The sequence below is a fragment of the Lepus europaeus genome, chromosome X (assembly GCF_033115175.1).
Source record: "Lepus europaeus isolate LE1 chromosome X, mLepTim1.pri, whole genome shotgun sequence".
In the NCBI taxonomy this organism is placed as follows: domain Eukaryota; kingdom Metazoa; phylum Chordata; class Mammalia; order Lagomorpha; family Leporidae; genus Lepus; species Lepus europaeus.
Window position 1 is genome coordinate 11,195,980 of NC_084850.1, and position 18,020 is coordinate 11,213,999.

An 18,020-nucleotide genomic window follows, 5' to 3' on the forward strand; every position below is an offset into this window, starting at 1 on the left:
CCTTGGCATGGCCTTCTCATTTCACCACATATTCCCCTTTTCGTTTATTTTTGAGCAACGGGAGGCATGATTCTTGGCCATACCATTGTTGACCCCGTTTCCATGTGGTCTCCGTACACAGCTGTGCCTGTCTTAGGTTGTCCCCCAGGGGATCTTACCCGTCATTGACTAACCAGCACTCAAATCGAGAGACCACATGGTGGCCCCGGGAGCGGGGGACCACCAGGTTGCCTAAGAAGGGGAACGAAAGATGGCGGCGGAAACGCTGCTGTCCAGCCTATTGGGGCTGCTGCTTCTGGGGCTGTTGTTACCTGCAAGTCTGACCGGCAGTGTTGGGAGCTTGAACCTGGAGGAGCTGAGTGAAATGCGTTATGGAATCGAGATCCTGCCATTGCCAGTCTTGGGAGGGCAGAGCCAAGCTTCCCACGTGGTGATCATCTCCTCCAAGTACAAACAGTGCTACGAGTGTCGCCTGCCCGCTGGAGCTATCCACTTCCAGCGGGAGAGGGAGGAGGAGACACCTGCGTACCAAGGGCCTGGGATCCCGGAGTTGCTGAGCCCCATGAGAGATGCTCCCTGCCTGCTCAAGACCAAAGACTGGTGGACGTACGAGTTCTGTTATGGACGCCACATCCAGCAGTACCACATGGAAGATTCAGAGATCAAAGGTGAAGTCCTGTATCTTGGCTACTACCAATCGGCCTTCGACTGGGATGATGAAACAGCCAAGGCCTCCAAGCAGCATCGCCTGAAATGCTACCACAGCCACACCTATGGCAATGGGTCCAAGTGCGACCTCAATGGGAGGCCCCAGGAGGCTGAGGTTGGGTTCCTCTGTGATGAGAGCGCAGGCATTTCCGGGGACTACATTGACCGCGTGGACGAGCCCCTGTCCTGCTCTTATGTGCTGACCATTCGGACCCCCCGGCTCTGCCCCCACCCTCTCCTCCGGCCCCCACCCAGTGCTGCTCCACAGGCTATCCTCTGCCACCCTTCCCTGCAGCCCGAGGAGTACCTGGCCTACATGCAAAGGCAAGAGGACTCAAAGCAGGATGAAAATAAAGTCATAGAGGAGGTGCAAGACCTAGAGCCCCAAATGTGGAGTGAGGCCAAGCCTGGGGCGGTACCCCCAAAGAGAGCAGGTGCGAGCCCAGCCAAGGACGACAGTAAGGAACCTGATTTCTGGAAGATGCTTCACGAGCCAGAGGAGCAGGCCCCCAGAGGGGAAGGGGCAGAGGTGGAGGAGCAGGACCCGAATCCGGAGGCAGCAGACGTGGCTCCAGGCCCTCCCAGCGATTTTCAGAACAACGTCCAGGTCAAGGTCATTCGGGGTCCTGCCGACTTGATTCGCTTGATAGAGGAGCTGAAAGGTGGAACGAAAAAAGGGAAGCCAAACGCAGGCCAAGAGCAGCCGGACGAGGACGTCCCAGAAGCCCCTCAGAGGGAACCGGAGGGCAAGGACAAGGGTGACGCTGACCCTCCGGGTGAGGTGGGAGAAGAGGACGACGGGGACGAGGACGAAGACGAGGACGAGGACGAGCTGCAGCTTCTGGGGGAGTTTGAGAAGGAGCTGGAAGGGATCCTGCTCCCATCCGACCGAGAGCGGCTCCGCGCCGAAGTGAAGGCAGGCATGGAGCGGGAGCTGGACAGCATCATCCAGGAGACAGAGAAGGAGCTGGACCCGGATGGGCTGAAGAAGGAGTTGGAGCGCGATTGAGCCATGCTGGCTCTGACGTCCACTCTCAGCAAGCTCATGAAAAGGCTGGAGGAGAAGCAGGAAGGCACAGAGAGAGGGAGACACAGAGACAGAGAGAACTCTCCATCCTCTGGTTTACTAACCTAAATGCCTTCATTTTTTAAAATTTTTTAACTTTAATTTTTTTGACAGGCAAAGTGGACAGTAAGATGTATTAACAAGAAGCTGGATAAGAAGTGGAGTAGTTAGAACTTGCACTGTCATAGGATGGCAGCATTGCAAGCAACAGCTTAAGCTGTTGTGACACAACACCTGCCCTTTAACTCCATTGTTGTTGATTTAATTAAATTTAAGTAAAGCACTGAAAGTTACAGTTTTGCCTTCCAGAATCACACAGCCAGTAAATACGAGAAATGATATTCAAATCACATTTTCTAGAGCTCATGTTTGTGTCACTACATTGTAGCTGCTCCATTGAAATAAAGTAGCAAAGATCCAGAGGATGTACCTGTTATGTGTAGCTTCCTAGAAAAAATGGAAAGAGGCATAGAGCAATTTAGACATGCATTTACATTTTTATAACCATTCAGTGATAGTTTAAAAACATCTCCAGACATGCTTTGCTTGTTTTGCACTACCTGAAGTGTCAGGAGTTGTGGTTTAAAGTATCCTGACTTTTTTTTTTTTATTTTTATGAAAACACAAGTGAATTTCTGGAAAGAAAATGGAGAATTACCTATAGTTTAAAAGGGTCATTTTCAGAAAAGCTCATATAATCAGTCCCTGAGAATTTTTATTAATTTTCCCATATGGCCCCCCTGGAAAGGCTTGTCTACCTCAGTAATGATATAAAGAAAAATAATATCCTGAAATTTCCTATTATGTATACATAGATAGTTACTAAGATAAGTTCACCTTATACTCAGTTTTTAAATAGTTAGGTAATGCCATTTAATATGAATCAGTCATATCGTATACACTTATTTGTTTATTTTTAAATGCTCCATATAGTTTAGGGATATTAATCTACTGTTCTTGAATTATGTTGTAAATACTTTCCCTAGTTCTACTGTATTACTGTATGTAACTATATTACTTTCCTTTTTAAAGAAAAGTAAGTCATTAAGATAAAATAGTTATCAAAATGGGTCACAGAGAGAACTTCAGAGATATATTCAAGCAATACGCTTTGGGAAGTTAGCAAATTAGATACACACCAGGGAAAAACAAACATAAAGAAAGCAGGGGTGTACACATTAATATCAGAAAATACAAAGTCAAAATGAAAATCATAAAATGAGGAAAGAAGAGTATATTGTTGTGTAAGGGTTATAATTCAGTAAAGATGATATTTATAAATATATTTAATGGAAATGGACATCATTATGCTAAGTGAAATGAGTCAAACATAGGAAGACCGATTCCACACCTTTTCTCTCACTTGTACAATAAGAAAAGCATGTAGATGCCATATAATGCTTGTTTATGTTAGTTTTCATGTATTTGTTTTTCAGATTGTCTTGCTGAAATACTTGACACTTATGCAGTGACAGCTATTTATCTTTTTCTCTATTAAATTTGGCTTAGAAAACATATTAGACTTCAGAAAACATTTCCCATTCACCCAAGATTATAAAACTATTCACTAATATGTTCCTATTTTAATCCAATGGTTTAACATTTAAATTAAAACTTAGTAGCTTTTCATCAGATTGCAAAAATTGATACACACTGAATTCAAAAAGAACAGAAAAGTTTAATGGATCCTTAGTCATCTTTATCTATCTATCTATCTATCTATCTCGCTCTCTATCTACATGATATCTGTGTTTGTACTGCATTCTATACTATATGCATTCTGCTTTTCTTACTCCATAAAATGCTGTATTGACTTTTTATATCAATTACCATAAGTAAGCCTTCATTATATTCAATTGTTACATAATGCACTTTATGGATTTATTGTAATGCAGTGCAAAAACCATCTGTTTTTGATTTCCCATTATTTAAATAATTATTAAAGGTTGTCTTTAGCAAGGTGAAAAGTGTCTGCCTACTCACTCCTTGAAAGTTTCCAATTTTACCATAAGAATAGCAAAGGAGTAGTGATTCCATCCCCTTGAGCTCACAGTTTACAGTGAACAAGTTACCTATCCTACCCTTCTAAGGACTAGTTGTTTTATCCTTAGCAAGCCAGATAGGATAAAAGAATGAAAATCAGGTCTTTTGACAGGTTTTGTCCTGCTTTAGCTGAATGTCAGGTTATTTTTCTTCCCTTGAATAGTGCTTAAAAACCCCAGTACCACTGGCCCCATAGGGTTTTGCTTATCTTGTAAGCCCTCCATGCCACTCTTAAAACTTTAAAAATAAGTAAATAAACCAATAAATATTAAAATAAATCACATGTTTGCATTACTATATCCTCTTATGCAGTTTTCAAGTTATTTCCTTATAATTCATTTGTAGACCTAAAATTATTAAACCAAAGAGTACTTTAAACAAATACTTTAATATCTTGATATAAGGATATGCATATTGTCTAGCACTTAGGACACTTCTTGAGATACCTGAGTGCCTAGATTGGAATCCCAGCTCTACTCCCAATTCCAGTTTCCTGTAATATGCACCTTGGGAGGCAGTAGGTGATGGCTCCAGTACTTGTGTCCCTTTCACCCATGTGGGAGATCTGATTGATTTCCTGCCTCCTGGTTTTGGCCTGGCCCAGTCCTGGCTTTTATTAAAGGCTTTTGAGAGTTAATCAGGAGATGTGAGATCTCTCTCTCTTCCTCTGCTTTTGAAATAAATAAGTAAATTTAGAAAATGTAAATAAAATGTTGTTATGTATTTTTTTTCTTTGGACAGGCAGAGTTAGAGAGAGAGAGAGAGAGACAGAGAGAAAGGTCTTCCTTCCATTGGTTCACCCCCCAAATGGCTGCTACAGCTGGTGCTACGCCGATCCAAAGCCAGGAGCCAGGTGCTCCTTCCTGGTCTCCCATGCAGGTGCAGGGCCCAAGCATTTGGGCAATCCTCCACTGCCTTTCCGGGCCACAGCAGAGAGCTAGACTGGAAGAAGAGCAACCAGGACAGAATCTGGTACCCTGACCAGGACTAGAGCCCGGGATGCTGGCGCCACAGGCAGAGGATTAGCCTAGTGAGCTGCGGCGCCGGCAGATATGTATTTTTAACAGTCACTACAAATGTTGAGCAATTTTAGTTCTAACACTGCTAATCTTTACAGATCTTACACTTAGTAGCTTATATCTCATTAAAAATATAGTTAAATGCCAAAGAATTCAGCACACACAGACCCCAAATGTAAGATTAGATTAAATTTTTGATGTGCAAAATATACTTTTTATTTGGAGTAAATTGGCTAAACAAGGTAAACACAGATGTAATATGTTTTCATCTAGCTGTTCTTGGCTCCATACAGTTGCCTGTTAAACATGCTGAACACATTTGTATCTTGCCTGATTTGTGAAGCTGCAATATTCCTTTTCCAACTGTTCTTTTATATCCAGAGCTAATAATCCCATTGCAAAAGAACTGATAAACAAAATTTATCCTATATCATTTCAGCATGCAAATGCATTGTTTTTAGACAAAAATTCATGTCAGAATATTTCATGCAGGTGGTGGTGAATGTGGTGTTGGTAGATGAATAAATCATGGTAGGACATAGATATCTCTTAATATCTACCTTTATCAGGTTCCATAGCCTTGGCAGCTCATGACTAGAGCCTCGGGTGATTACTGACATCATAAATAAAAGTGTCAATTGTTAAACCAAAAAAGGGGAGTCACTGTGAACCTAATTCCCATGTAGGACCTCTGTCCTTAACATGTTGTACCATGTGAATTGACAGTAAAACTAGTAATCAAACAGTATTTTACACTTTGTGTATCTGTGTGGGTACAAACTGTTGAAATTTTTACTTAGTATAGAGTTGATCTTCTGTATATAAAAATAATTAAAAATGCATATTTTTATTTATTTATTTTTTAAACTTTTATTTAATGCATATAGATTTCCAAAGTACAGCTTATGGATTACAATGGCTTTCCTGTGCATAGCTTCCCTACCACCCACAACCCTCCCCTTTCCCACTCCCTCTCCCCTTCCATTCACATCAAGATTCATTTTCAATTCTCTTTATATACAGAAGATCAGTTTGGTATATATAAAGTAAAGATTTCAACAGTTTGCACCCACATAGAAACACAAAGTGAAAAATACTGTTTGAGTACTAGTTATAGCGTTAAATCACAATGTATAGCACATTAAGGACAGAGATCCTACATGAGGAGCAAGTGCACAGTGACTCCTGTTGTTGACTTAACAAATTGACACTCTAGTTTATGGCGCCAGTAACCACCCTAGGCTCTCATCATGAGTTGCCAAGGCTATGGAAGCCTTTTGAGTTCACTGACTCTAATCATATTTAGACAAGTTCATAGTCAAAGTGGAAGTTCTCTCCTCCCTTCAGAGAAAAGTACCTCCTTCTTTGATGACCTGTACTTTCCACTGGGATCTCACTCGTGGAGATCTTTCATTTAGGTCATTTTTTTCTTGATAGAGTGTCTTGGCTTTCCATGCCTAAAATACTCTCATGGGCTTTTCAGCTGGATCTGAATGCCTTAAGGGCTGATTCTGAGGCGAGAGTGCTGTTTAGGACATCCGCCATTCTATGAGTCTGCTGTGCATCCCGCTTCCCATATTGGATTGTTCTCTCCCTTTTTTGCTCTATCGGTTAGTATTTTCAGACACTAGTCTTGTTTATGTGATCCCTTTGATTCTTAGTCCTATCATTATGATCAAATGTGAACAGAAATTGATCAAATGGACTAGTGAGATGGCATATTGATACATGCAACCTTGATGGGATTGAATTGGAATCTCCTGGTATGTTTCTAACTCCACCATTTGGGGCAAGTCAGCTTGATCATGTCCAAAATTGTACATCTCTTCCCTCTCTTATTCCCACTCTTATATTTAACAGGGATCAGTTTTCAGTTAAGTTACAACACTTAAGAATAACTGTGTATTAATTACAGAATTAAACCAAAAGTATTAAGTAGAACAGCCAAAAAATACTAAGAGGGATGAGGTATTAAGTTGCTCAACAACAGGGCAAGTGCTGATCAAGTCACCGTTTCTCATAGTGTCCATTTCACTTCAAAAGGTTTCCTTTTTGGTGCTCGGTTAGTTGTCACTGATTAGGGGGAACATACAATATTTGTCCCTTTGGGACTGCCTTATTTCATTCAGCATGATGTTTTCCAGATTCCTCCATCTTGTTGCAAATGACCGGATTTCATTGTTTTTTACTGCTGTATAGTATTCTGTGGAGTACATATCCTATAATTTCTTTATCCAGTCTACTGTTGATGGGCATTTAGGTTGATTCCAGGTCTTAGCTATTGTGAATTGAGCAGCAACAAACATTAAGGTGCAGACCGCTTTTTTTGTTTGCCAATTTAATTTCCTTCGGGTAAATTCCAAGGAGTGCGATGGCTGGGTTGTATGGTAGGGTCATATTCAGGTTTCTGAGGAATCTCCAGACTGACTTCCATAGTGCTTAACCAGTTTGCATTCCCACCAACAGTGGGTTAGTGTCCCTTTTTCCCCCCACAGCCTTGCCAACATCTATTGTTGGTAGATTTCTGAATGTCAGCCATTCTAACCGGGATGAGATGAAACCTCATTGTGGTTTTGATTTGCATTTCCCTGATTGCTAGTGATCTTGAACATTTTTTCATGTGTCTGTTGGCCATTTGGATTTCCTCTTTCGAAAAATGTCTATTGAGGTCCTTGGCCCATCTTTTAAGTAGGTTGTTTTGTTGTTGTGGAGTTTCTTGATTTCTTTGTAGAGTCTCGTGGCAAATATTTTTTCCCATTCTGTCGGTTGCCTCTTCACACTCCTGACTGTATCTTTTGAAGTACAGAAACTTCTCAATTTGATGCAATCCCAATAGTTAATTTGGGCTTTGACTGCCTGCACCTCCAGGTTCTTTTTCAGGAAGTCTTAGCCGGTGCCTATATCTTGCAGGGTTTCTCCAATGTTCTCTAATAATTTCATGATGTCGGGTCATAGATTTAGGTTTTTAATCCATGTTGAGTGGATTTGTGTGTAAGGTGAAAGGTAGGGGTCTTGCTTCATGATTCTGCAAGTGGAAATCCAGTTTTCCCAGCACCATTTGTTGAATAGAGTGTCCTTGTTCCAGGAATTGGTTTTACATCCTTGATCAAATATAAGTTGGCTGTAGATGTTTGGATTTGTTTCTGGTGTTTCTATTCTGTTCCATTGGTCTATCCATCTGTTTCTGTACCAGTACCATGCTGTTTTGTTTACAACTGCCCTGTAGTATGTCCTGAAATCTGGTATTGTGATGCTTCTGGTTTTGTTTTTGTTGTACAAGATTGCTTTAGCTATCCAAGGTCTCCCCTGTCTGCATATGAATTTCAGCATCATTTTTTCCAGATCTGAGAAGAATGCCTTTGGTATTTTGATTGGTATTGCATTGAATCTATAAATTCCTTTTGGGAGAATGGACATTTTGATGATGTTGATTCTTCCAATCCATGAGCATGGAAGATTTTTCCATTTTTTGGTATCCTCTTCTATTTCTTTCTTTAAGGTTTTTTAATTTTCATCGTAGAGATCTTTAACATCCTTGGATAAGTTTATTCCAAGGTATTTGATTGTTTTTGTAGCTGTTGTGAATGGGATTGATCTTTGAAGTTCTTCCTCAGCTGTGGCATTGCCTGTGTATACAAAGGCTGTTGATTTTTGTGTATTGATTTTGTATCCTGCTATTTTGCCAAACTCTTCTATGAGTTCCAATAGTCTCTTAGTAGAGTTCTTTGGATCCCCTAAATAAGAATCATGTGGTCTGCAAAGAGGGATAGTTTGACTTCTTCCTTCCCAATTTGTATCCGTTTAACTTCTTTTTCAACTATGTTGAATAGCAGTGGTGAGAGTGGGCATCCCTGTCTGGTACCACATCTCAGTGGAAATGCTTCCAACTTTCCCCCATTCAATAGGATGCTGGCCGTGGATTTTTCATAAATTGCTTTAATTATATTGAGGAATATTCCTTCTATACCCATTTTGCTTAGGGTTTTCATCATGAAAGGGTGTTGAATTTTATTGAATGCTTTCTCTGCATCTATTGAGATAATCATATGGTTTTTCTTCTGCAGTCTGTTAATGTGGTATATCACGTTGATTGTTTCATGACCATTGAACCATCCCTGCCTAGCAGGGATAAATCCCACTTGGTCTGGGTGGACGATTTTTCTGATGTGTTGTATTCCATTGGCCAGAATTTTGAGGATTTTTGCATCTATGTTCATCAGGGATATTGGTCTGTAATTCTCTTTCAATGTTGCATCTTTTTCCGGCTTAGGAATTAAGGTGATGCTGGCTTCATAGAAAGAATTTGGGAGGATTCCCTAGTTTTCAATTGTTCTGAATAGTTTGAGAAGAATTGGAGTTAGTTCTTCTCTAAATGTCTGGTAGAACTCAGCAGTGAATCCATCTGGCCCTGGGCTTTTCTTTGTTGGGAGGGCCTTTATTACTGTTTCAATTTCTGTGTCAGTTATGGGTCTGTTTAGGTATTCTATGTCTTCCTGGTTCAATTTAGGTAGGTTGCATGTGTCCAGGAACCTATCCATTTCTGATAGATTTCCTTGTTTGCTGGCATACAAGACCTTGTAGTAATTTCTGATGATTCTTTTTATTTCTGTGGTGTCTGTTGTTACGTTTCCTTTTTCATCTCTGATTTTATTGATTTGGGTCTTTTCTCTTCTTTTTTTAGTTAGTTGGTCCAATGGGGTGTCAATTTTATTCATTTTTTCAAAAAACCAGCTCCTCGTTTGGCTGATTTTTTGTAATTTTTTTTTATTCAATCCTGTTGATTTCTTCTCTGATTTTAATTATTTCTCTTCTCCTACTGGATTTGGGTCTGGTTTGCTGCAGATTTTCTAGATCCTTGAGATGACTTGAAAGCTCATTTATTTGGTGCCTTTCCAATTTCTTGATGTAGGCACCTATTGATATAAACTTTCCTCTCACCACTGCTTTTGCCGTATCCCATAAGTCTTCATATATTGTATTGTTATCCTCATTTACTTCCACAAAGTTTTTGATTTATCATTTTATTTCTTCTATGACCCAGTGTTCATTCAGGTGCATGTTGTTCAGTCTCCATGTGTTTGCATACTCTCTCTTAACAGTTTTTGTGTTAAAGTTTATTTTGTCTGATGTTAATATGGCTACACCTGCTTTTTTTTGGTTTCTGTTGGCATGGAATATCTTTTTCCAACCTTTCACTTTCAGTCTGCATGCATCTTTGTTGGAAAGATATGTTTCTTGTAGGCAGCAAAGAGATGGGTTTTGTTCCTTAATCCATTCAGCCAGTCTGTGCCTTTTAACTGGAGAGTTGAGGCCATTAACATTCAATGTGACTATTGATAAGTAGTCACTTTGCCCTGCCATTTTCCCAAAAATATTTTCTAGTATATGCTTTGAGCTTCCCATGATCTTTTACTAGTAGGTTTTCTTCCTTTACCTTCTTTCATATTGATGGCCATGTTTCTGTGTTTCTGTGTGTAGCACAGATTTAAGCAAAAAATGCATCTTAATGAAGAATGGGATGGGACAGGGAATAGGAGGTGCAATGAGAATGGGAGAGGGAGGGCAGGTATGGGGGTAAGAACCACTATATTCCTAAAGATCTACCTATGAAATTTGATTTATTAAGTAAAAGTCATCTAAAAAATAAAACAAACAAAATCTGCCTTTATTTTCCTTGTATCCTTAGGTAAAAACAGGCAAAGAGGGTACTCCATGCATAGGAAGAATAGCATGAAATACTTGTGTCAGACAAGATGCTGATATCTTCAAAATGTTGACAGACCAGAAAATATGGTCGTACAAATCTGTGTATCATGGCTTCATCCCCCACAATATTTGCAATTCTATAAAATATTTGTCAAGATATTTTAAGTAATAAGAATCAGACCAACTGTGCTCCTTCTTAAAGAGTATAATTTATTCATCATACAACGGAAAAAACTAAATAATTTTAAGAAATTAAGTTTATATGGACAGATGTGAAGTGCAGACAATGCTGATAATTTATATGGAGATTTTAAGGGAAGAGATCACACATAAAGAATAATGTATAATGAAGATGTTACTGAAATAATACTGGCAAGAATTAATGTTGAATTGAAGTAAAAACTAATAAGGATGGAGAAAATAAATTTTTTACTAATTTTTTCAACTTTTATTTAATAAATATAAATTTCCAAAGTACAACTTCTGAATTATAGCAGCTTTTGCCCCCATAACCTCCCTCCCACCCGCAACCATCCCACTCCCACTCCCTCTCCCATCCCATTCTTCATCAAGATTCATTTTCAATTATCTTTATATGCAGAAGATCAATTTAGTATATACTAAGTAAAGATTTCAACATACTGCACCCACACAGACACACAAAGTATAAAGTACTGTTTGAGTAGTAGTTTTACCATTAATTTGCATAGTACAATGCATTAAGGACAGAGGTCCTACATGGGAACTAGGTGCACAGGGACTCCCATTGTTGATTTAACAATTGACACTCTTATTTATGATATCAGTAATCACTCGAGGCTCTTGTCATGATTTGCCAAAGTTATGGAAGCCTCTTGAGTTTGCCAACTCCTATCTTATTTAGACAAGATCATATTCAAAGTGTAAGTTCTCTCCTCCCTTTGAAGAAAGGTACCTCCTTCTTTGATGGCCCATTCTGAGGAAATAAATTTTATGATGCAAAACATATAAAAGATTTGATGCATGAAGAAAAGAAGTACTTTTACTATGTCATGATATTAAGGAATCTTATTTTAACCAGATATTTTGGATTTTGAGCCTTCTTGGCTTCCTTGACAGCATTCAAAAAATCAAAAATTAAAGTTCCAAAGAATTTGGACTCAGTTTTTCCCAACTGAAGTCCAAAATTTACTGGAAATTTCAGAGCCCAAATTCTGTTGCCCAGACACAGTGTCTGTAGAGACTAAAAGCCTTAAGTAGGAGTTGTGGTTAGTGTCTAGTACTATGACTTTTACAAGAGTCAGAAGAGTATATGACAGTAGACCACAACTCAAAGTAGAGTCGCCATGATAATTTCCCATTCCACATCTTACCTCAGAATTTGGAAGGCTGATGTATGGATGGAGATCTTGGATCGGAGCGTTCGGTGGTATGGAAGGAGTTCCAGGGGTGTGTTTTATGACTGGCAGAAATCCAGGACCCCAGAGCAGCTCAGAGATTCCCAAAGGGAGAGCAAAGTCACTGGGGGACGATGGATCATCAATGTAAGGCTTTCCCGACCAATGTAGCAATGTTAGGCCATCACAAAACACACCAAACACTGGAGTAAGGGAAAGGGTTTATTGGGGGAAACCCAGCAGACTGGAGGGAAGGGATAAAGAAGGAAAAGAGAAAGAAGTAGAGTATAAGAGAGAGAGATACAGAGAGGAGAGCAGCTAGTGAGGAGAGAAGAGAGAGAAGAGAAACAAGAGGAGGAGAGGAGAGCAGAGGAGAAGAGCCAAGAGAGCCACGTGTTCAGAAACAGGCCCTTTTAAAATTTTGCTGGAGGGCAGGCAGAGAAGCAGGAGCAGCAAATCCCATTAGGATGGGGGTGGAGCTTGACACCAGTGGTTGGGCCATGTGGCTACCTGGCTTCCAGCAATGGTGGCAGTGTCTAGAGCCTAGGATGTAAATCAGGGTGTAGATCGTGCCATAGATAAAACTGCACCATTTTCCTAACAACTTTGAAAAGGGGAATTATGTTTACTGGACAAAACTGGATTTAGTACAATTTTTAATCATGCTAAAGTAATAGGTACATGAATACAGAGGATATGTGCAAAGAGATATTATTAGGAACAAAAATCAAAATTAAGCTGGGTAAGGAGGGAAGAAAATATATCAAATAAATGAGTGGTAGTGAAAATGTAGTAGGAAATGTGATCCTCATGAGGTTAAAAGATATTGGAATCACAGTTTTGGAAAATTGAACTAATAAATGGAAAATGTTGATCAAAATGGAATGCTGGCAATTAAGATTATGGATAGGTTGTAGTTATTGGTTATTATTAGGTATGAGTATGACCCTGGGGAATGAATGGCTGAAATGGGATGGAGGACACATAATCATTGCAAAAATGAGGGCAAGCAACTGGGAATTCCAGAATTTGCTAGATTTTTTTTATGGATATTAAAATCAGGAATGAAGCCAGAAATTAAGGACTATAGAGCCCAGAGGTGCATTAATTCCAAATTAGTAACAATTCTTATAGCATTAAAAATCTAAAAGAGAATTGTGACACTATTTGGCTCAGAGATGCTCATAGTACCCATCAAATCCCATACCATCACTGCAGAAAATATTTTTCAGTTACTCAGTGCTGTCAATATCTGGCCAACTTTGAATGGAAAAGGGATGGATACATGACCATTGGATCCTCAATAGACTATTCAAATCCTCCTTACTGCTCACTAACTAGGATTCAGTGACCTGTTTGATCATTAGCAGGAAGGAAAAAAAAATTGATAGATTCATAAGCTGAAGCTTCCATTCTAAGATAGCTCTAATCAACATTGTTTCCCACTGAGAATCAGATAAAAGAGGGCAATGGAGCAACACACACACACACACAAACTGACATGAAGCCATGTTACATTTTCTATTTTAATCTATGAAATTCTTATGTATGTTAACAATATGTCTCACCTTTAATTAAGCTATTTTGACTGCATTTCTCTTTGCTCTAAGAGAGCAGTGATGACTTATTCATTAAAAATTTAATGAACATCTGCTAATATTCTGGACTGATAGAAGTACTATAGAAGATGCAACAAAGAGCAAAATGTAAATTTTGTAGATAGGAAAATAGAAATGTTAAAAACCGTTAAAACATAATGTAATAAGTGTTATATTATGAGAAAATAATGGTTATTATGATCTCAGACAGCAAGGAATCTACATTTTAGTTGAATCTGAAAATCTACTGCTCTCATAAAAAACTATTAAAGTCACAAGACTTGAAATATGTTTTCTCTGAAAAATGAGTATGTATTTGCAAACTTATAAAGAATATGTGGATGAAGATACAGTATCTTAGACAAGAGCCTTAAGCAATTCCAGCATTTAAGAATGAGATAGATTAGATATATTGACAAAGGAAATGTAAAATAAAAGACAAAGGGGAGAGACCAGGAGAATGTCTTACAGGATAAGACAAGAAGGTAGCTGTTGAATTCATCATTACTGTAACATTAAGAAATACATTTTCTGAAAGTTTACATAAATTACTACCAGTTTGTTGATTACTAAACATAATTGGAAATATTTAAGTACAGCACTGAGAACAGAGTCCAGTTGAAATGTCTTGCTATTATGTGGGATGTAAGAAACTGGAAGGAACACTCTTTATTTATTTATTTATTTTTACAGTGACATACTTTTAGTTTATTTTATAGTCATAAGCTTAATCTTCCACTAGGTAAAAATTTCAACAAATAGTAAGAAGAAATGTTGTTCCTCAATAGTAGAGACAAGGACTGCAAATAATCAAATCTCAAAATGTCAATTTGGCTCATGTACATTATAGATGTAGATTTTTTAATGATTTATTTATTTATTTGAAAGTCAGAGTTACACAGAGAGAGGAGAGGGAGAGAAAGAGAGAAAGGGAGAGAGAGGTCTTCCATCCTCTGGTTCACTCCCCAGATGGACACAATGGCCGGAGCTGATTGGATCCGAAGCCAGGAGCCAGGAGGTTCTTCCCGGTCTCCCACACGGATGCAGGGGCCCAAGGACTTGGGCCATCTTCTACTGCTTTCCCAGGCCATAGAAGACAGCTGGATTCGTAGAGGAGCAGCCGGGACTCAAACCGGTGCCCATATGGGATGCTGGTGCTTCAGGACAGGGCATTAACCTACTGCGCCACAGCACTAGCCCCTACATTATATATTTTTTAAATTTGTTTTTGAAAGTCATTAGAGATACAGCTGAAGAGAGAAGTGGAATCATGGGCTATATTTTAAGATGCAAATATTTAAGTACATAAGAATGGGGCTAATAATGGTATCATAATTCAAGGGGTACAGGAAGAATTACTAAATGATATGTGACAGTTAAAAGATGTGAAACTTGGTTTTATTTATAATAGCCAAAAAAGAAATGAGCCTTAATGTTCAAAAAAATGAATTATAAATATCTGTAATAATATTTTCCATAAGATTTGGGTGAATTATTGCAAAATATTTTTTAAGGTTTATGTATTTATTTGAACAGCAGAGTTACAGAGAGGCAGAGGCAGAGAGAGAGAGAGAGAGAGAGAGAGAGAGAGAGAGAGGTCTTTCACCCACTGGTACACACCCCAAATGGTCTCAAGAACTGGAACTGTATCAATTGAGTAAAAGGGCCCAAGGACGTGGGCCATCTTCTACTGCTTTCCCAAGCCATAGCAGAGAGCAGGATCATAAGTGGAACAGCTGGGAAACAAACTGGCACTCATATGGGATGCTGGCTCTGCAGGTGGCAGACTATGCCAATGCCACAGTGCCAGCCCCTTAATGTCCTTTTTAACTGAAATAATTTCATATCTACTTTAATGTTTCAATATATTTAGAATAATTTCTAATGAAATTGTGGATGCCATTTAATGTTATGTCAACTAGTGGTCAGAGTGTGAGCAAAAATGAAGCCTGTGTGATTAGGAACTTCTGCCCTTATAAAAGAAGTGAAATCTTGAAGAGTTCCAATTTGCTGCTATTATTGGTACAAATAAGCTTAATTTATAACTCTACTAAGAGAAAAAATAATTTTTTCAATGCAGACTGTAAAACTTTGAATATCATGACACTGAAGTATTACCTTTCTATTGTATTTTCAATGTATTTCAGTTTCTCCTTTTTAGAAATAATTGAAAATGAAAAGTCCCAACATTAACATTTAAAGTAGTGAGGTGTCTGGATGCCTTATTGTCTACAAGTCTAATTGAAAGTCTCAGTGCAGATACTATGAGGATCACATTGGGATTGAAAATAAATGTTGTACTGTACCTGAAATTGTTATCCTGCATTGTGAACATCACACATTTCTATTAAATCCAGAATGGCTATCCATGATGGGTGCTTCTGGTACTGACCAGATCAGCAATATAAAATGACCATATATGTCTCTGTACTAGGGAAAGTCAGAAAATCTGAGATTGTCACCATCCCCATTGAAAGAGAGAGAGATAGCGAGTTCAGGATAAATGTTTACAAAAATGGATTAAAAACAAGCTATTTCTTGGATAGTGCTGTTTCAGGCAGTTATTAATAGAGGGCTCAGAAATATTAGATTTAAATATCATCAAGTCCATAATAGATAAACTAAGTGAGTTAGGGAAATCGAAAAGTTTACTGACTTATCTTTTTCTAAATACTCTGAAAAGATGACCATTTCTGCATTTAAAGAAAAAAATGGAATAAAATTATGAAAAATTTTATAAATGCATACCAGATCTGATCATGATGGTGGAACAAGTGTACATTAAAACTCACCTCCTAATTCTAAGCATATAACAATACTAGATGAAATATCAGAGGGAAAAATAAAATAAAAACATAGGCAATTCAATGGCAGTATAATTTTTTTATGAGCCAAAAGAACAACAGAAACACAGGATGTTAAAATAAGCTCAGTATGCATCTCTGCTAAAGCCTCTGTGGTCAGATAGATGCAACCAAGAGATATATTTTATTAGGGAATATGTGTTCTGGTAAAGACAGATTATCAGATCAAAGTTCATTGGTAGAAACCAGATCCTGAGTCATCAGTCCCACCTTTTTAGCTTGGAAAATGTTTGGGATTATGAAATTCCAAGGGAACTAAAGAGCAAGTGAGATAAAAGTTTAATGATAAGATCTTATGATCAGAAAATAAAATTATTCATTTGATGGCTCTGGATTTCTCTCTGAGCTATGATTGATGAATGGCATGGTAAAGACTAATGTCTGGATGGGACTACAGGGATTGGGTGTCTGCAAATATAGAAACATACAAAAAATTGTTTTTTCAGATAAAAATTACTTGTTGGGTTTGTGGGAGGAGTAATAAAATGAGAAAAAAAAAAAGCCTCTTCCATTAAAAATATGCCCTGCTATGTGGGCCTTGTGAAGTAGTAAATTATGCTGCCTCTTGGGAAACTACATCCCATATTGGATTGTCTGGGTTCAATTCCCAACTCTGTTCCCAATTCCAGCTCCCTACTAAAGCACATTGGGAGACAGCAGATGTAGATGATGGCTCAAGTACTTGAGTCCCAGTTACCCATGAGAGACCCACATGGAGTTCCTGGCTTTAACCTAGGCCAGCCTGGATGTTGCATGCATTGGGAGAGTGATCCAGTGAATGGAAGATCTCTCTCTCTCTCTCCTCCCCCTTTTCAAAAATAAACAAAAAAAGAACAAACAAAAAATAAGCCACATATCCCCCCACATTCTAAAATTATAATAAGAAATTTAATGCTAAGACAGACATAAAATCCATATTAACAGCATATACTTATTATAAATTAAATAGATTTGGTGAAGCAAAGTGAAAAAAATTAGAAAGTTAGTATGTTTTAGCTAAGGTAAAATACAGGTCAACAGTCACAGTTTCATCTATTTGTGATTAATCACAAATACAATTTTGAAGAACGATAGTGTGTAGGAATTTTCTTTAATGCATATCAACAGTTCCCAAAAAAAACCATGGTAATTAAGATTGTCTTGTTTTAGGGATTATAAACAGAACAGAACAGAGAATCCAGAAGTTGATCTACTTATCAATGGAAAAAAATATATGAAAAAGATGGCGATTCAGATCACACAGGAAAGTTGGGTGTTCATATGTGAAAAAAAAAAAAAACAGAATTGAGTATTACTCCAACCCAAAAATAACTGCAGGTGGATGAAATGCCTACATGTGAGTGGGAATTTGACCCAGAGATTAAATGTTCATGTCTCACAATTAGAGCTCCTGGGTTTAATTCCAAGCTGCAGTCTCTGATTCCAGTTTGTAGCTAATGCAGACCTGGTGAGGCAGCAGTGATTGTTCAAGTGATTGTATTCCTGCCATGCATGTGGGAGAATTCAACTGAGTTTCTGGCTCCCTGCTTCTGCCCTGGTCTAGCCCTAGTAGTTACAGGCATTTGTGAGTGCCCCAGCGGATTGGAATTTCTCTCTCTTTCTTAGTCTCCTTCTTTTGCTCTCTGTCACCCTGCCTTTCA

The 18,020-nt window shown here is 38.5% G+C and overlaps 1 protein-coding gene across 1 annotated transcript; it reads left to right on the plus strand.

The window, feature by feature from the left end:
• Positions 1-244: 244 nt before the first annotated feature.
• On the plus strand, positions 245-1,771 carry LOC133752967 (protein OS-9-like). Its single transcript, XM_062183281.1, has one exon. The coding sequence runs from the start codon at positions 251-253 to the stop codon at positions 1,715-1,717; it is 1,467 nt and encodes a 488-aa protein (XP_062039265.1). The 5' UTR covers positions 245-250; the 3' UTR covers positions 1,718-1,771.
• Positions 1,772-18,020: the final 16,249 nt, after the last annotated feature.